General features: G+C 43.1%; 1 protein-coding gene and 1 non-coding gene across 2 annotated transcripts; one reads left to right on the top strand and one right to left on the bottom strand.

The window, feature by feature from the left end:
- Nucleotides 1-4235: 4235 nt before the first annotated feature.
- Nucleotides 4236-4342, bottom strand: LOC125590732. Its single transcript, XR_007326736.1, has one exon. It is a non-coding gene; the product is annotated as a small nucleolar RNA R71 (small nucleolar RNA).
- A 1136-nt stretch (nucleotides 4343-5478) lies between these two features.
- LOC125590392 lies at nucleotides 5479-5977 on the top strand. The gene is made up of 2 exons (XM_048763950.1): nucleotides 5479-5865; nucleotides 5966-5977. The coding sequence occupies exons 1-2, from the start codon at nucleotides 5479-5481 to the stop codon at nucleotides 5975-5977; spliced, it is 399 nt and encodes a 132-aa protein (XP_048619907.1).
- Nucleotides 5978-20204: the final 14227 nt, after the last annotated feature.

The following is a 20204-nucleotide window of genomic DNA, read 5'->3' as shown; positions in this document are numbered from 1 at the left end:
CTCGATGAAACTGTGTTTGTTTAATTTTTATTTTTTGAATTTCTATTTACATCCAAATGCACTAGTTAATAAAAAAGACTAAAATAAAAATGATTTATATTTAACTATATTTGGATCTTCATCATACTGTTGTTAAATCATATTTTTTTTGTCTGCGAGAGCCAATGACAAGTGACCAAATATATGCGGAAAATCATGAAAAGATAACAAACGAGTTTAGAAAAAAACAGTACATCTTATTTCGAGTCCGCATGAGAGCGTTGCGATCATTACAAGAGATCATAAAGCTTTGGTGCAAAGGCTGTCAGCGAGTTACCTAGTTCTAGCGGTCTAAAAGCTCAAACCTAGTTGACTCGCAGCTCGATAACAAAAAACGAAGAAAATACATAAAATATTTTTGATTGATTTCGGACTGAACCTTATGAAAGGCTGCCTACGTACCCCTTTCGAGAATCAAGCCGAAAATAATTCAAGAGTTAACCAAGAGATCGAACTGCTTGTGCACGTTCGTCTGGTAATCGGGTGCCAGTCATGGAAACAGAGCATGTCGAGAATAAGGCCTCAGAGTTTCTAAGTGCCGAGAGTTCTAAGTCTAAAAAGTTGTCCCTCATGCCTCTCGCCTAGGACTCCTTATATACTCGCTCCTAGGTCGGTTTACGCTTTTCCCCTTCTGCCCTTAAGCCGTCATAGCCTAAAAATGGAGATATTCCATTTTTCCCGATCTTCGTAATTATCTTCAAAATTTCGTATTTATCTACGGAAACTTGACATTTATCTTTCCATGCGAACCAAGCGTAAACCGTCCCACGGTTTACGGGCTGCTGGTTAAGAAATCGTAAGGTGGGCTTCGAGTCATGCCTTAGGTCCCTTTGGGCCGTCTTTCGACTTGAAGCGTTTATTACGACTTCTTTCGATAAAAATGAACTTTCCGCGGTTTTTATCGTAAAGTTTGATTGATGACTTCGAATGGCGGAAAACATGAAATGGGTTCGCTACGGTCTTCGGGAGACAACATCGAAGGGTAGACGAAAATGCATGGATTCGTGTCGTATCGACGTTTCAGAAGAGCTCGGTCGCTATGTAGCGACCGAGCGAGACGGACGCTCGGTCGCTACGTAGCGACAGAGCTTGGCTCGAGCTCGGTCGCTACATAGCGACCAAGCGAGACGGATGCTTGGACGCTACGTAGCGACCGAGCTTGGCTCAAGCTTGGTCGCTACGTAGCAACCGAGCGGGACGGACGCTCGGTCCCTACGTAGCGACCGAGCGAGACGGACGCTCGGTCACTACGTAGTGACCGAGCTTGGCTTGAACACTACATAGCAACCGAGCGGGACGGACGCTCGGTCGCTACGTAGTGACCGAGCTTGGCTCGAGCTCGATCACTACATAGTGACCGAGCGGGACGGACGCTCGGTCGCTACGTAGCGACCGATCTTGGCTCGAGCTCGGTCGCTACGTAGCGACCAAGCTTGGCTCGAGCTCGGTCGCTACGTAGCGACCAGGCGGGATGGACGTTCAGTCGCTACGTAGCGACCGAGTGGGACGTGTGCTCGGTCTCTACGTGGCGACCGAGCTTGGCTCGAGCTCGGTCGCTTGCGACCTTTTTTGGGCTTTTCTCTGATGTCTCGTGTTTCTTCCGCAGGGCTCTTCATAAGAATAAATCTTTTCCGAAGATTTATTTTTCGTAAAAACGTTCATGCCGATTTTTACGGACTTTCTCCGTCTTGACCGATTTTGACCCCAACAGTTAGCCCCCCAGCTTGTTAGAACCATGAGCTTCTAGCGTGAGGTTTTAGCGAGTGGCTTGGCAAATTAGGCAAGTTAGGTGAGTTAGGCAGAATTTATGGTCGAAAAGGTCCGTGGTAAGTGGTCTTCTCGCTCTTCTAAAAGTATAACGCGATAAGATTGGGGCTGCGCCTTATGACGGCTGCCTACGTACCCTTGTTGAAGGGATCAAGCCTTTCGTAGTTCTTCTTGGAGTTAAGGTTTGTATGACTAGTTTTCCAGCGAGACCTATACGGTCTGGTTTTTATGTAGAGGTTATCAGGCGTGTTGCTGCCGATGGCATTTTATATGGGTGTAAAAGGAAGACTACGAGTTGTCATCTCGTAATCTAACTGATATCTTCTCAATTTGCATTGTTTTAACCATTCATTCTAGCATATGCTGACCATTTAGGATAGCATTTAGATATGTTTAGGATTGCATTGCATTACATATGTCCTTATCAGGTGATGGAGATTTCAATTGGTGACTTTGGAGCATTTAGAGATGGTTTGGAGGCAAAAAAGGGGTGATTCTCGAGAAAGAGACGCATTGATCAAGTGTCCCAGCGGCATAAGGAAGTCCCAGCGGCCTTTTGGCCCCTCAAGAAGCCGCTGCCAGCGCTGTGAAATGAAGACCAAGTGCGGGAGCGGCCTGACGCAGCGGTGTGACGAGACCGCTGGCAAAATACCTCCTTCCCTGCCGCGTTCGTACTTGTCGCAGCGGTGTGATGACGAAGCAAGTAAGCCGTTGCGAGTGTCCCAGCGGCTAGGCGGAGCGGTTTCATGTGGCCGCTGCGAGTCAAGAAAGTCAACATTTTCCGGGTTTGACCAGATAATTACCAATTTGTGTTTTGGTTAACCCAGGTTTGTTGGGTTAAACCAGGTTCGACTTTAAGCTACTATAAAGGTCCTTCAGACCTAATTATAGGATCTTATCTTGTTTTCTATCAAATCACAAAAGTACTTTGAGGTGAAAGATTATATCTTGATCATTTCTCTCTTGTGATTGCTGGATTTTCTTGATCTCTTATCATGTTTAGCACCAAATCATCTTTGATTCTTGGGCTCATAATGGAGAGTAGTGAGTAGTCATCTTTGGATTCATGGGTTAGGGAGATTAAGGGTGATTAAGCTAGATCTAAGGTGTTTAGGTATAGATCAATCTTATTCCTTGCTAGTAGAGGGCTTTTAATGCAATTTTAGAATTGGCCTCTCCAAAGTTGAGCTCTAGGCATTTCATACCCGGAAGGTGTTTGATGAAATGCCTGAACCAACTCTCCTAAGCTTTTAACATCCTTTGCCAAAGGGATTTGTTGTTAAAGGTGTTAAGATGGCTAGTAGACTTGAGATTAATGATTACTTAGGTAACATTCAACCAAAGGAATTTGATACTTGAGTTATCTAGGTAAATGAGCATTCATCTAGGGATAGAGTTTGCTTAGGATTGTGTCTAGGCCTAAGGAAAATATAAATTGGTTAAAAGTTGACACCTTTAGGTTGACTCTTGATCACCCAAGATCAGTTCCCATAGCCCATGAGTTCTCACTTCTTATAAGAAAGAAAGCTTGTGCCTTTATTGCATTTTAGGTAGTAAGTTAGTTTCAAATCATCTCAAAAACTGGTAGCACTTAGATTAAGCATGGTCTTGCATTCCCTTTGCATCATAATCACCTAGGATTGGTTCGACAATCTTTTATACTACATTGATTTGATCTTAGACCCTTGAAAAGTCATGTATCAAATTGGCGCCGTTGCCAAATTCTAAGTTGATTGTGACATTGGGATTTAGTCATTTGCTTGAGACTAAGTCAATTTTTATTTAATCGTGTTATTGCTTCTCTTTGTTCTTCTCTCTTTGCATTTCAGGTGTATGAACACAAGGAGCAGAGGTCCAACAAACCTAGTTCCAAGAGTTGAAGACATTAGAGCACTTGAGAGGGAGATAGCAAGACAAAGAAGAGAAGTAGAGCAACAGGCTCACTTGCAAGGGTTGGGGTTTGATATGGAGAATCTGCCTCAAGATGGTGAAGCCCAAGGAGGCAATGGTCCAGGAGCTAATCATTTTAGACCACAGCGCCAGCCACAACATCCACAGCGCCAAGCTCGTGCCATTGGAGCCTATGATCAACCTCACATTCATGGTCATAGGTTGGGAATCAGAGCACCAGCTGTGGAGAACAACAACTTCGAGATCAAGTCAGGGCTGCTCAACACTATAGAGAACAACAAGTATCATGGTCTTGCTGCTGAAGACCCTTTGATCACTTGTACAAGTTTGATCAGTACTGTGGCTTGTCCAAGACAAATGGTGTTTCTGAAGATGCTTTCAAGCTGAAGCTATTTCCTTTCTCTTTGGGAGACAAGGCACACCAATGGGAGAAGACTCTTCCAAGTGACACTGTCACTACTTGGGAAGATTGCAAGAGAGCTTTCCTAGAAAAGTTTTTCTCTACTTCAAGGACAGCTAAGATCAGGAACGAAATCTCCGGATTTCAACAAAAAGGTCTAGAGAGCTTCAGTGAAGCATGGGAAAGGTTCAAGGGTTATTGGTCTCAGTGCCCTCATCATGGTTTCAGCAAGGAGAGCTTGCTTAGCACCTTCTATAGAGGAGCCTTACCACAGTGCAGAAACAGGCTTGATACTGCCAGCAATGGTTTCTTCTTGGGGAGAACTGAAGAAGAAGCAGAGGAACTGGTGGAGAACATGGCTAAGAGCGACTCAGTCTACAGCGAGGAGCATGATAGGGTCAACAGAAATGATGATCAACAGACAAAGAGAGAGATCAAGTCCCTGCAGGAGAAGATGGACTTGCTTCTTTCTAACCAAGCTAAACAAGAGCAGGTCAACTTTGTGGGTGGTCCTATTCAAGAGATTCCTCCCAAGATTAATGAGGTTGATGGTTTGGAAGGACAAGAAGAGCTGTGCTTCATCAACAACAATGGTTCTTGGTACAGGAAGGAACCTAACTTTCAGTACAACAACTACCAGCAAAAGTCCTACTCAAACAACCAGCAAGGAGGATACCAGCAGAGGCAAAACACTCAGCAAGGGAGCTATCAGCCTAGGCAAAACACCCCTCCTGGTTTCAACAATAACAACAATCAGTCTACTCAAGCTCAAGGAAGTTCTTCACAGGCTCCAGCTTCAGATACAAGTGTGGATGCAATGTTCAAGAAACTTTTGGATTTTCAGGCCAAGAATGAGAAGACAATGGGTTATGAGTTCACGAAAATTCACTCCAAGATTGATGGAAGTTACAATGAGCTCAACAACAAGATCCGCCATTTGGAGAATCAGTTTGCTTCAATGAACTCTCAGCCAAGTCGCCAACAAGGGGCATTACCTGGAAAGCCAGAGCAAAATCCCAAGGAGACAATGAAAGCCATCACCCTTAGGAGTGGAAAACAGCTACCACCAAGAACTCTCATTAGGGATAATGAGAAGCAAGATGGGGAGGTGGTCATCAATGTGGATGATGATGTAGTTATTATGGATGAGAAGACCAATGAAGAGATCTTGGAGAAAATAGTTGAAGCAAAAGGAAAGGATAAAATTGGAGAAGAAAAGAAGGGGGAGAACAAGAATGAAGTTGCTACTTCATCAAAAAAAAGCTCTATTCAATCCTCCTCCCTATGAACCAAAACTTCTTCTTCCCGGTAGATTCAAGAGACAGCTTTTGGAGCAATACAAGGCTTTATTTGAGAAACAAATGAGTGAAGTTCAGATTACTATGCCCATAATTGATGCCTTCATGCTAGTGCCTCAATACAGCAAGTTCCTCAAGGATGCTGTAACTAAGAAGAAGAAGGAGATGGAAGGCATGGTGGTTCTTACTCATGAGTGTAGTGCTATTATCCAAAGGCTAACCATCCCTAAGAAGCTTGAAGATCCAGGAAGCTTTACTTTACCTTGTGCCATTGGGCAATTTACTTTTGAGAGGTGTCTATGCGATTTGGGAGCAAGTGTGAGCCTTATGCCTCTCTCCATTGCTAAAAGGCTTGGCTTTACACAATACAAGAAGTGTAGACTCTCTCTTGTGCTAGCTGATCGCTCAGTGAAGATTCCCATTGGTATCCTAGAAGATCTCCCTGTCATGGTTGGAAATTGTGAGATCCCTACAGATTTTGTGGTGTTAGAGATGGATGAAGAACCAACAGATCCTTTAATATTGGGGAGACCTTTCTTGGCTACAGCAGGAGCAGTTGTGAATGTTAAGGAAGGGAAGATTGATCTTCACCTTGGAAAGGGAAACATTCTTCACTTTGACATCAAGGAGGTGATGAAGAAGCCTATTACTCAAAGCCAAGCATTCTACATTGAGGAGATGGAGGTGTTAGCTGATGAACTTCTAGAGGAGTTGGCACTTGAAGACTCTCTACAACATGCCTTAACAATTGAGAGAGAGGTCCAAATGGTTGAGAACAAGGAAAGTGATGCTTATGTGAAGATGCTGGACTCTCACAGAGAGATTAGTGATGAAGAACAGAATGAGGAGATTTCATATGAGGATCACCATGCTTCCCCAACTTCTCAACAAGAGAATCTCCAAGAGGATGATTGGAGTGAACTCAAAGCACCAAAAGTGGAGCTTAAACCTCTTCCCCATGGTGTAAGGTATGCTTTCCTTGGCCCTAATGAGACTTACCCTGTCATAGTGAGTAGTGAGCTTAGTGAAGATGAATTGTCTAAACTTTTGAATGAACTTAAAAAGTATAGAAAGGCAATAGGCTACTCACTAGATGATATTAAAGGGCTATCACCTTCTTTATGCATGCATAGGATACATCTAGAGGATGAATCTATGACTTCTATAGAACATCAAAGAAGGTTGAACCCCAACTTGAAGGATGTTGTTAAGAAAGAGATTCTAAAACTCTTAGATGCAGGAGTCATCTATCCTATTTCGGATAGCAAATGGGTGTCTCCTGTGCATGTTGTTCCAAAGAAAGGAGGAATGACTGTGGTTAAAAATGATAAGGATGAACTAATACCAACAAGAACAATAACAGGACATAGGATGTGCATAGATTATCGAAAACTTAACAAAGCATCTAGAAAGGATCATTTTCCATTGCCATTCATTGATCAAATGCTTGAGAGACTTGCAAATCATCCATATTATTGTTTTCTTGATGGGTATTCAGGGTTCTTCCAAATCCCCATACATCCAAATGATCAAGAGAAAACGACTTTCACATGCCCCTATGGTACCTTTGCTTATCGAAGGATGCCATTTGGGCTATGTAATGCTCCAGCCACTTTCCAAAGATGCATGATGTCTATTTTCTCTGATCTTATAGAGGATGTTGTGGAGGTGTTTATGGATGATTTCTCTGTCTACGGATCTTCGTTTTCTGCTTGTTTGTCAAATCTTAGCAGGGTCCTCAAGAGATGTGAAGAGACCAACCTTGTGCTGAACTGGGAGAAGTGTCACTTCATGGTTAAGGAAGGGATTGTGCTTGGACACAAGATTTCAGAGAGGGGGATTGAGGTAGACAAGGCCAAGATTGAAGTGATGGTTGGGTTAGCTGCACCAAAGACGGTTAAAGACATTAGAAGCTTCCTCGGTCATGCTGGATTCTATAGAAGATTCATCCAAGACTTCTCGATGATAGCAAGGCCAATGACTAAGCTTCTATGCAAGGAGGCTGCATTCGTCTTTGATTGGGAATGTCTACAAGCCTTCAAGAAGTTGAAGGAGAAGCTGGTTAGCGCCCCAATTGTGCAGCCACCAGATTGGGATCTCCCCTTTGAGATCATGTGTGATGCTAGTGACTATGCTGTGGGAGCTGTTCTTGGTCAAAAGAAAGACAAGAAGACTCATGTGATCTACTATGCGAGTAAAACTCTTGATGAAGCCCAAATGAAGTATGCCACAACTGAGAAGGAGTTGCTAGCCATTGTCTACGCCTTTGAAAAGTTCAGAAGCTACTTAGTTGGGTCGAAGGTCATAGTCTACACTGATCATGCTGCATTGAGACACCTCATGGCCAAGAAGGATGCTAAGCCAAGGCTGTTGAGGTGGATCTTGCTGTTACAAGAGTTTGACCTTGAGATTAGAGACAAGCCAGGAGTTGAGAATAGTGTAGCAGATCACTTGTCTAGACTGAAGATTGAGAGTGGGATCCCTATTGATGAAGGGCTTCCAGAAGAGCAAATCATGGCCATTGGAGCGGTGGTAGCAGTTTGTGAAACTGGAAAGAAACTTGAAGAAGTGAAGGCAACTGAAGAGAAAGGGCCTTGGTATGCTGATTTGGTGAACTACTTAGCTTGTGGGAGAGAGCCACTTGATCTTGAGGGATATGCCAAGAAGAAGTTCTACAAAGATGTGAAGCGATACTATTGGGATGAACCTTACCTCTACATCCTTTGTAGAGATCAACTCTATAGAAGAGCAGTAGCTGATGAAGAAATTGAAGGGATCCTCACACACTGTCATGGATCATCCTATGGAGGGCACTTTGCTACTTTCAAGACTGTCTCAAAGGTGTTACAAGCTGGGTTTTGGTGGCCTCATATGTTCAAAGACACTCAAGACTTTGTCTCTAGGTGTGATTCATGCCAAAGGAGAGGAAACATCACCAAAAGAAATGAGATGCCTCAAAACCCAATTCTAGAAGTGGAGGTGTTTGATGTGTGGGGTATTGACTTCATGGGACCATTCCCATCATCTTTTGGCAACAAATACATCCTTGTAGCTGTTGACTACGTCTCCAAGTGGGTAGAAGCTGTGGCAAGTCCCACCAATGATTCTAGGGTGGTGATAAAGATGTTCAAAAGTACCATCTTTCCAAGGTTTGGAGTTCCAAGAGCTGTCATCAGTGATGGGGGTTCTCACTTCATCAACAAGCTGTTTGAAAGTCTTCTCAAGAAGAATGGTGTGAAGCATAAGGTTGCAACACCATACCATCCTCAGACAAGTGGACAAGTTGAGATCTCCAACAGAGAAATCAAGTCTATCTTGGAGAAAACAGTGGGGACTACAAGGAAGGATTGGTCCATCAAGCTAGATGATGCACTATGGGCTTATAGGACTGCTTACAAGACTCCTTTAGGAACCACGCCTTTCAACCTTGTGTATGGGAAGGCTTGTCATCTACCGGTTGAACTTGAGTACAAAGCATTGTGGGCTGTTAAGTTGCTGAACTTTGACATCAAGAGTGCAAAGGAGAAGAGACTTCTCCAACTCAATGAACTGGAGGAGATCCGACTTGATGCTTTTGAGAACTCAAGGATTTACAAGGAGAAAACCAAAGCTTTTCATGACAAGAAGATCTTGAAGAGAGAATTCAATGCTGGAGATCAAGTGCTTCTCTACAACTCTAGACTGAAGTTGTTCCCCGGGAAGCTCAAGTCAAGATGGTCCGGTCCTTTCAAGATCAAGGAAGTTAGGCCATATGGGGCAATTGTGTTATGGAATAAGGATGGTTGAGACTTTACAGTCAATGGACAGAGGGTTAAGCTCTACATGGGAGCAACAACAGAGGATGAGAGAACCTCGGTTCCTCTCTCCGATCCCATTCTCGCCTAGCCAAGAATAAAGGAAGTCAAGCTAGAGACTTAAAACAAGCTCACTTGGGAGGAAGTCCCATGTCTATCCTTGTACATATTTTTATTTTTTTTTCTATTTCTAGTATGTCTTTGGCTATTTTTCTGTGTCTATCAGACCTTCAGGTCCAAGAGGAGAGATTATGGCATTAAACGAGGTGTGGTGAGGTTCAAAACGCTCACAGCGGCCAACCACAGCGGTCTACACATACCGCTGCGACTAAATGAGAAATATGCTCAAAGTCTCACAGCGGTATCATGGAGCGGTCTCATCAAACCGCTGTGAAAATACTCTACCCCCTGCCCGATTCGTACTTGTCGCAGCGGTCTGTGAGATTTTGAGGCAATAAGCCGCTGTGAGAGGCGCAGCGGTCTGGCGGAGCGGTTTACGGCGACCGCTGCGACACTCAATTGCGCGTACCGGCGTCGATTTCCGGTTCAATTCAACTGAACCAGATCGAAATCACCAAAACCCGACGCGAGACACTCCTTCTTCCTCTCTACAATCGTATCTCTCTCTCTCTCCCTGATCAAAAACTCCATACTTTCATTCTCTCCAACATAAAAACTCATAAATCTCTCAATTCTTCACCAAATTCGTTGATTCAAGTTGCTATCTCCGTGATTTCACTTAGACTTTTCATTTCCCTACTCTTGTTTATCTGAAACAAGCTAAGGTATAGAGAAATCGTCATCTTATTTTCGGATTTAAAATTTCCATTTTTTTAAAAAGTGGTTGCATGGTTGATTTCTTGTTCAATACTCGTTAATTATGTCCTTTTAAGCTTGATTGATGAGTTGGGTAGATGAAAAACGTGTTTAATTGACCTGAATTCGAATTTGAAAAAGTTAGGGTTCATATTGGGGATTTTCGAAATTTGAAATGGAGTGATTGTTTGATGTTAAAATTGAGTTTATTGAGTCATAGAAGATGAGTATGAATGCCATTGCTGTTTTTGAACTCATTAACTCTTTCCAAGCTTAATTTGTTTCTTATTGATCATGTCACTTATACAATTTCGAGCTTGTTGATAGCAGGACATGGGGAAAGATCGCGGTCCCGGAACTGATCGCATTGTGGATGTAGGCACTTCGTCTCGAGCTGGGACAAGAACCAACCCACCACGAGCAGGCCGATCAAGGCCAAATCCACCAGCTCAAGTTTCCCGGCGCAGAGCTCCACAGCAAAGAGAAAAGTCGCCAGCTGACAGAGCGACATTAGAGGCAGAGATCGAAGAGATGATAGAAGAGGGTCTTAGAGCTGATACTGAAGATGAGGAGGAAGAAACACCTGCTCCCAAGCCAGCTAAGAAGCGGAAGAGAGTGCCCCCAACCAGCAAACCGACTTCAGCACAACTCTATGAGCGCCTTTATGATGATGTCAAATGGAACCCCATGAGATTTCCGGATGCTGAAGCTCTTCATGCGCTTGGGATCTATGAAGATGTAAGGATGATTCTCCGGAACATGGGCATGGAGTCACTACTTGGCATGAGCTACGGGATTCACAAGGAGGCCTCTTGTGAGTTTTTGTCTACATTCTTCGTGCAATACCATTGCAACGAACATAGGACCGAGGGGTTTGGGCGCATCAGTTTTAAGATCAATGAGAAAACCTATAAAGTGGGTTTCAAGAAGCTAAGCTCCATTCTCGGTTTCTCGGACAACTGTGGGTCGTTTCTACCTGCTAGGTCGGCAATTGTGGATGACATATGGACAGTGATTACGGGGTGGTCGCGTACAGCGGGAGAGGACAAGAGCAATGACATCTCTAACCCGGGAGTGAGATATGCCCACAAGGTCCTTACTCACACCTTTTACTCACGGAGGGAACCGGGCGGAGCAAACGATGATGAGCTCAAACTTCTAGCTCTTGGACTTCTCCCTATTCTCGAGGAAGGAACGCTACTCCACACCGATCCGGAAGATTTTGAGGATTTGGGACTTGTGGGATTGTTGATGAAGCGGTTTGAGTACTACCGAGATTGGGCTTGGACAACTCCGAATGAAAAACCGACGCTGTTTATCGGGAGCTTCATTACTCCGATCTTGGAAGCATTTGGGATAGATTTGGGACCTCAGGATCATGCTCCAGCCTCCATTGATCTCGCTTACTTGAAGAAAACCCATTTCCTTACCGGCCAATCTGGCGATCGGTATGGTTACCCCTTTTGGTCCACTGATCTCGAACCTGAGCAGCTACAGATATTCCTACCTTGTGAGAGATTGACGACGCTATCTGATCCTCGGCATGTACTTTTCGCTCCAGCTGCTCATGAGCTCATTCCCGCAGATTTTGGTGTACTCGAGACCATCACCAAAGCGCGCAAAAAGAAGACCAAGGCCAGTTCTTCTCGGGCAGCTCGTCCTAGTGATGCTGATGACGAAGGACCGACCACACCAGCCTCGGTGTATGGGACAGAGAGATACCACTTTCAGCCTTATGGTGGAGTTACACCGAACTTTGCATTGCGCCAAGCTCTCTCTCAAAATGCCAAGTTGCTTCGGTGGAACAAGATGCAAGATTCCACCATCCACAAGCTGAAGAACTCAGTGAAAGCGCTTAAGAGACAGATGAAAAAGGTCACTGCACTTCTCTCTCAAGTGTCTATCGGTTCTGGTTGTCAACGGGATGACGTGTTGGCAGCTGCTGGTCCATCTACTCTCCCATACCCCGTCTTCTATGGACCTCCTCGTTCCCCGGAGTACCGACTCCGTCGTAGACGCAGGAACACAGCTCCTCCACCCCGAGCCTCCTCCAACGAGTCTCCTTCAGTCGCTACCGACGACGACGACACGGAGGGAGCATCCTCCTTTGCTTAGCCAGGTTTCATCATCACCCTTCCTTTGTATATATCAGTTTTTCTTTGCATTTATTTCTCTTTTCGGTATCTCCTCCTACTTTCTAACACAGAGACTGTGTGAACAAAGTTTGGGGGAGGTATCAAGTATTTGATCATGTTTTCTTTGATGAATTGAGTCTCATGCATCGCATTGTACATACATATATGCATAGAAAAAACCAAAAAAATATAAAAATTTGAAAAACACAAAAAGAAACATGTAGTTGCATCACTTGCACTTTTAAGATTGAGTCTAGAGCATATAGGTTGCATTCACTTGCATTGGGAATAATGATTTAAAATGCCTTGCAAAGAACCCTTGTCTAGAACTCAAAATGACACCCTAGTTAAACATATCAAGTAGCTTAAGCATCTCTTGAAAACCTTGTACGCTTCGAGCCTTGAAAACTCATCTTGAAACTTGTTTGCTTGCTTGATGTTAGCATTGTTCTTAAGATCAGCTCCAATCTAAACTTGGCTTGAATGAACTTAATCTCTCTTGCATATGGGCATTTGCATACTTGATCATGGATCTCATACACATTTGGGTTATCTTATTCCTTCATACCTATCTTTGTTAACCCAAATGGCACTCCTTACCCTAAAACCCTAACCATTCTTTGAGACCAAACATTGAATTGCATGAGTGAGGCCTCTTTTGATAGCTTGTCATGTGCAAAATCTTGAGAGTATTGGAGGCGACATAGGTTTATTCTCATCTCTTGCTAGCACAATGAGTTAGCATTTGGGGATGGTGAGAGGGGTTTGTGTTTTTAAATTTCAATATCTTGGGTTTGGAGAGTGAGAAAGATGAGAGATATGAAAATAAAGCTCCTAGGGATATATATAAAAAAAAAAAAAAAAATGATAATAAGAAGCTCTTGATTATGCAACAAAGAACCTTTCCCCTAAAAAAAAAAAAGAAGATCAAAAAGAAGTTGGGGAAGGAAATGAAAAAAGGGGTTAGAGCTTGTGGAAAGTGGATTAAAATCCCTAGTGAGTGGGTCATAAAAAAAAAAAAAGAGAGCTGTACATTGGGTGAGTGATGTGAGGGGTTTTAGATTGATTTTTTGAGATGATGATAAAGAGGGTAGAACTTGTGATCATTTATAACAAAATGGGGTAGAATGATGAGAATGAATCTATGTATGCATGAGTTGCTTCTAATCTTAGATAAATTTTGCATAATGATCAAGCTCCTTGTTTTGAGTGATAACCACCCTTAAATAAAAGACATTTGAACCCATCTCTTCATTCATATTAGACCATTGCATACCTAGCCAAATGATTGAGATCATGTGCCCATTTGTGAGACTTCACCTTGTGTGTGTGTGTGTGAATCAATGTGAGAGCTGATTGAAGGGACTTGTTGGTAGAAAGTATTGCAACTTGAGTAGAGAAAAAAAGAGTATGGATAGGCCTAGAGAAGCTAGAGTATATTAAGGAGAATGCTCATGCTATTTGCTATGTTTCTTTAGGATGTTAAGTTGAGTGCTAGGAAGTGTTACTTTTGGCTATGAGTTCCCACCTTCAAACCTCTCTCTCTTATGAGTTCTTACAAGGTCACTTGAGGACAAGTAAGATACAAGTTTGGGGGAGTTGATATCTTCTCAATTTGCATTATTTTAACCATTCATTCTAGCATATGCTGACCATTTAGGATAGCATTTAGATATGTTTAGGATTGCATTGCATTACATATGTCCTTATCAGGTGATGGAGATTTCAATTGGTGACTTTGGAGCATTTAGAGATGGTTTGGAGGCAAAAAAGGGGTGATTCTCGAGAAAGAGACGCATTGATCAAGTGTCCCAGTGGCATAAGGAAGTCCCAGCGGCCTTTTGGCCCCTCAAGAAGCCGCTGCCAGCGCTGTGAAACGGAGAAGTATGGGAGCGGCCTTACGCAGCGGTGTACCGAAGCCGCTGTAGACGCTCGAGAGATGAAGACTCAAGAAATGAAGACCAAGTGCGGGAGCGGCCTGACGCAGCGGTGTGACGAGACCGCTGGCAAAATACCTCATTCCCTGCCGCGTTCGTACTTGTCGCAGCGGTGTGATGACGAAGCAAGTAAGCCGCTGTGAGTGTCCCAGCGGCTAGGCGGAGCGGTTTCACGTGGCCGCTGCGAGTCAAGAAAGTCAACATTTTCCGGGTTTGACCAGATAATTACCAATTTGTGTTTTGGTTAACCCAGGTTTGTTGGGTTAAACCAGGTTCGACTTTAAGGTACTATAAAGGTCCTTCAGACCTAATTGTAGGATCTTATCTTGTTTTCTATCAAATCACAAAAGTACTTTGAGGTGAAAGATTATATCTTGATCATTTCTCTCTTGTGATTGCTGGATTTTCTTGATCTCTTATCATGTTTAGCACCAAATCATCTTTGATTCTTGGGCTCATCATGGAGAGAAGTGAGTAGTCATCTTTGGATTCATGGGTTAGGGAGATTAAGGGTGATTAAGCTAGATCTAAGGTGTTTAGGTATAGATCAATCTTATTCCTTGCTAGTAGAGGGCTTTTAATGCAATTTTAGAGTTGGCCTCTCCAAAGTTGAGCTCTAGGCATTTCATACCCGGAAGGTGTTTGATGAAATGCCTGAACCAACTCTCCTAAGCTTTTAACATCCTTTGCCAAAGGGATTTGTTGTTAAAGGTGTTAAGATGGCTAGTAGACTTGAGATTAATGATTACTTATGTAACATTCAACCAAAGGAATTTGATGCTTCAGTTATCTAGGTAAATGAGCATTCATCTAGGGATAGAGTTTGCTTAGGATTGTGTCTAGGCCTAAGAAAAATATAAATTGGTTAAAAGTTGACACCTTTAGGTTGAATCTTGATCACACAAGATCAGTTCCCATAGCCCATGAGTTCTCACTTCTTATAAGAAAGAAAGCTTGTGCCTTTATTGCATTTTAGGTAGTAAATTAGTTTCAAATCATCTCAAAAACTGGTAGCACTTAGATTAAGCATGGTCTTGCATTCCCTTTGCATCATAATCACCTAGGATTGGTTCGACAATCTTTTATACTACATTGATTTGATCTTAGACCCTTGAAAAGTCATGTATCACTAACTATGTGTGAACTGTTATATCTGTGATCTATTTCAAGAGTTTTCCGCAATGTGTAAACTTGCGGAATTTCTGAAGACGCTCGAATATTGGCAAAGAGACAAATTTTGGGATCTCGTATCAAGGTTTTTGATACTATGCCTAGAGATGTTAGAGACCAGTGCGCTGGGTTTAGGGCAAGACCTAGGTTTACTCCTGGTTTTAGAGGTTGCGATAACTAATTCGACTTACGTATCCCGTTTCAGTTTCATCCTGATTCTATACCGATTTAAAGTCTGCGATAGGTTCTCGTCTTATACGACTTGTATGGTTGGAACCGAGCATCTCTCCAAAGACAATTTTTAAGCCTCTGGGAAGTGCTGACTAAAAAAATTGGGCTTCTTTTATTGCGCTATTATCCTTGTGTCGGATGTACGAGAGTCATCTCTACGAGATGGCTAAGTCTGTTTAGGACGTTAAGAGTTTGTTGTGATCAGCAACAAACTTAATGGTTAAAATTACTGTTTCGAGTCTTCGCGAAGGATATGTTTTAAGAAGATGTTAGTGCGTATGACTGTCTGGTCTTCCAAGAAAGTGTTTTTATCGAGGAAGGAAATTTCGTCGAAGAACGAATCTTCAGGCGTCTGCGACGTCTCGCGATGCTGAAGATTTGTTATTCTTTCGTATGCCGCGTTTCGTGCTTGAAATGTTCGCGGGCTTAAAGATGTTTCGCGATGTTGCAAGGGATTAGTCTTAGCCCTGCGTTTGGGAAACATTCTGGTTTGACTGCGGATGTTCGCAACCAGAATTGTTGTTCCTGTTTGGATTTGATTTGCGATCGAGGAGTTAGGACCAAGGGGTCGCGTAAATTTGTCCTCGGAAAGAGGCATCCTCCTATACCGTGCTTTGTGTGGTGTTGGCCTTCCGAGATTTCTTTCGTGTCTATTTGAGGATGTTCTGTATAGCTATAGTAGCTTTGTTACGAGTTTTCCTTACATGCCGCATTTTACGAGTAAAACACAGCGGCCTTAAAGTGAATTGTAGTATATGGAACTTGGTCGATTTTTGACAAGTGGAACCTTTCCGTTAACTGTTTGGTTTTTTGGTTTATGACAAATTTACCGTATGATTTCCATTTTTGGGTGGTACGATAATTGTTTGTGTAATCGTTACTTGGCGTTTCAAGACAAATTCTGGATTACCGTTTAGCCGTCAAGTTATTGGAGCGGTGGTCGCTCAATTGTTTTGGCTTTGCATGAAGGCTGTGCTCAGCTTTATAGCCACGGACGTTGTTGCCAAAGGATTAGACCATGACACTTTCGTGCTGTCAATAAGGTCAAGTTGGTTAGAACCGTCCTTAAAGGGAATGCTGTAACCTAGTTCGGCGAGTGCCGAATGGCGTTTATCGAGATTGATAGGCCGAGTATGCCCATGGTGGTAGAAAACATTTTTCCACTTTAGGGTTAATTTATACGATGAAAGTTTCGTATAATGTTTCTTTTATTCGTATGGAAGTTGTTTCCTTTGTTTCCGAGGGAGATAAAGCCTAAGAAGCTCGATACAGAGCCCGTGCGGAGTCAGTTGCGGGTTGATTTCCTGCTCGGACGTGACCAAGCAGAGTGAGAGCGGATGCTAGTGAGTCGCGGGGCTAAAGAATGAGACCTTTCAGATCGTGGTGCGAGGAAGTAAAGTTTATATTGGTCGTCCAATGTCGGATCATACAACTTGGTTTTTTGCTATAAGGAAAATACTTTTTCGTAAAACCTGTTATATTTACTTTCGAAAGTTACTTCGTATGACATGATCTGATTATACGAAGGATTTTGTGCGTAAGTAACGGGCGACCGGTTTTTATGAATTTATTAAATTGACGCGACATATGGAGATGTCAAAATAACGATGTTTCCGCAGATTTTTGAGAAACGTTTTCGCTTTTGTTTTTATTCTTCGGTGAAAGTTTCTTTGAGTCACTCATGGAGTTTTACCAAAGGTTATTTCATCGAGATCTAGTCGCGAAACGTTTTTACAGGTTTCTTGAATGAATCAGTTAAACAGCGATAGACTTAGTCGACGAGCGGGGAGGACGTGTTCTCTTTGTCGTATTTTCTGTTACTTTTGTTCTTGATTTTGCTTTGTCGCAAATGTTTTTGATTTTTTTCCGTGAGTCGGTTGGTTCAACGGAAAATGAGAGTGATGCTTTGATACCTGAAGATTTCTCGTATAATGATTGTTATACGAAACTCGTTTTATCAAATCGGAAAAGATCTTTATGATTTCAGCAAATCATCGACTTTCATTCTGAAGTTTGGCAGAGGTTTTCTAAACGAATGATTACGATGATAGATGCTGTATAGTCTTTGAGAATTTTTCCAACATGGTTTGGATCAGTTCCTAGCGTTTAGACGAATCTCAGATTGTCGTTTGCTTTTAGGATGATCTTGACGAGACATCGCATTGTATGAATATTTTTTCGCATATTTCTACGAGAGTTTGCTTTGTTGAAAGCGTTTTCTTGATCTTGACGAGACATCGCATTGTTTGAATATGTTTTTGAAGTATGGGAGTATACGAGTATAGTATACGCACCTACTCCGTCCCTTTTTTCTCGAGGAATAGAATGATCGACAGTCCGAGTCGGTTTGAAGACGACGCTTGGACTGTGATTTGGTTGTTTCCAGGTTGAAGACTTGGAATATGTCGGTTCCGAGAGAATTTCCAGAAACGAATCGGCTTTAAGACGACGTTCATGTCTCTAGTTTTTTCTCTCCTTAGGAAGCGAGCTTGATATGCGTGGCGATCGTTTCTCGATTTTCAGAGAGTTTAGATCGGTTTGCAAGATCTGGACGAATAGTTATGAGACAATATATCGAGACAGGAAAAATCACCTAAGACTTAGTTCGCTAGACTATCCACCTAGGTTTTACGTTCCCTAAAGTTCTATGGCAGTCTCAATGGCGTTTTTATTTCTTAGTAATTTCCTACGAAAACTCCAAGTCTGATTTCAAAAATTTCAAGTCGCAAATACCTTAGTTCTCTCGAAGATGCAGTTTTGTCTCTTCTCAGTTTTGCTTGCTCATTTCCCCTTCCTCTTCTTGTGTATGTTCGCCTTTTTCGATATTGGTGTTTATCCTTTGAAACTTGACATTTATTTTCCGAACTTGACTGATACGAAGTCAATAAAAAGCTTCAACGTAATCGTATAGTTGAGGCGGCTAAGGTGTTAAGTTAACCGTTGCCGTATTATACGATTAATCTGAATCCACGTGAGAAAACTAGTCTTTGCGGGGGGTTTTTTTTATCGTAAAGTTTCAATGGTAACTCCAATCGAGAAGAAACAAGAGATGTTTCGATCGAGATTTGAAGGAGAACACAAAGATGGAGGTAAGGGCGAGTAGAAGCAAGCGAAGGAGTTTAGACGAGTCTTACTTGTTTTCGTCGTAAAATCTCAACGGAAACTCCGATTGAGACGAAACGAAAAGCGTTTCGATCGGGATTCAAAAGAGAACACAAAGGAGGAGCTTTTTGAGGCCTCACAGGTCGCTATGTAGCGAGCTGGAGGTCTGACAGGTCGCTATGTAGCGAGCAGAAGTAAGCCAATAAGAGTCCTACTTGTTTTCGACATAAAATCTCAACGGAAACTCCGATTGAGACGAAACGAAAAGCGTTTCGATGAGGATTCAAAAGAGAACGCAAAGGAGGACTTTTCTGAGGCCTGAAAAGTCGCTATGTAGCGAGTGGAGGTCTGACAGGTCACTACGTAGCGAGTGGAAGCAACCAAGAAAGTCCTACTTGTTTTCGTCGTAAAATCTCAACGAAAACTCCGATTGAGACGAAACGAAAAGCGTTACGATGAGGATTCAAAAGAGAACGCAAAGGAGGACCATTTTTAGGCCTGACAGGTCGCTACGTAGCGAGTGAAGAGTTGTCTTGAGCTCGGTCGCTGCTCGGTCGCTACTTAGCGACCGAGCTGTGTGCGTGCTCGGTCGCTACGTAGCGACCGAGCTGTGTGCGTGCTCGGTCGCTACGTAGCGACCTAGCTGTGTGCATGCCCAGTCACTACTTAGCGACCGAGCTGTGTGCGTGCTCGATCGCTACGTAGCGACCGAGCTGTGTGCGTGCTCGGTCGCTACGTAGCGACCGAGCTTGGCTGGAGCTCGGTCGCTACGTCACGACCGAGCTGTGTGCGTGCTCGGTCGCTACGTAGCGACCGAGCTTGGCTTGAGCTTGGTCGCTACGTAGCGACCGAGCCGTGTGCTTGCTCGTTCGCTACGTAGCGACCGAGCTGTGTAATTGATTTGTTGCGCTTCCTTTTTCCGCAATTAACCTAGGGGTTTTCTGCGGTTTTTGGGAGAACAAGTTTTACCCTTCCGAAATGTTTTCGGAAAACGTGTTTTGGTAAAACCCTTACGCATTGAGATTTCTTTTGTTCGGTAATGAGCCAAACTTACGGGGTTTGATAAGATTTATCGTTTCCATTTATGTTTAAAAAGAGAAATCGCGAGCTCGTTTCATTGCACTTCCTGTGGCGAAAAGTCGTAGCAAGGTTTCGATTTTCTCAAGAACTGTGGCGTTTGCATAGGCACTGGCCATAGGCGCAGTGGCGGCTGGAGTTTTCATACCAGCGTTGTTGCGAACTGCGATTTTCTCTTTCGTATTTCCAGACATTGTTTTGATCAAGCATTTTGCGGCTATGAGTTAGAGTAATCCGTACCTCCCCTCCTTCTAGCGCCAAACTATGGGAACCAAAATTCGCACTGTCGATTTACGTTTAAATTAGGAAACTAGGAAAACCCTAATTTTTCAGAGGTCCCGGATCTCTGCGAGAGCCAACGGCAAGTGACCAAATATATGCGGAAAATCATGAAAAAATAACAAACGAGTTTAGAGAAAACAGTAGATCTCATTTCGAATCCGCGTGAGAGCGTTGCAATCATTACAAGAGATCATAAAAGCTTTAGCCGCAAAGGCTGTCAGCGAGTTACCTAGTTCTAGCGGCCT

The sequence above is a fragment of the Brassica napus genome, chromosome C7 (assembly GCF_020379485.1).
Source record: "Brassica napus cultivar Da-Ae chromosome C7, Da-Ae, whole genome shotgun sequence".
NCBI lineage: Eukaryota > Viridiplantae > Streptophyta > Magnoliopsida > Brassicales > Brassicaceae > Brassica > Brassica napus.
Note: the sequence above shows the minus strand (reverse complement) of the source record. Positions and strands in the feature narration are given on the sequence as shown.

Bases quoted from the DNA above. Each gene is read 5' to 3' on its own strand.
- LOC125590392 (XM_048763950.1), top strand. From the start codon at position 5,479: ATGAGTGAAGTTCAGATTACTATGCCCATAATTGATGCCTTCATGCTA.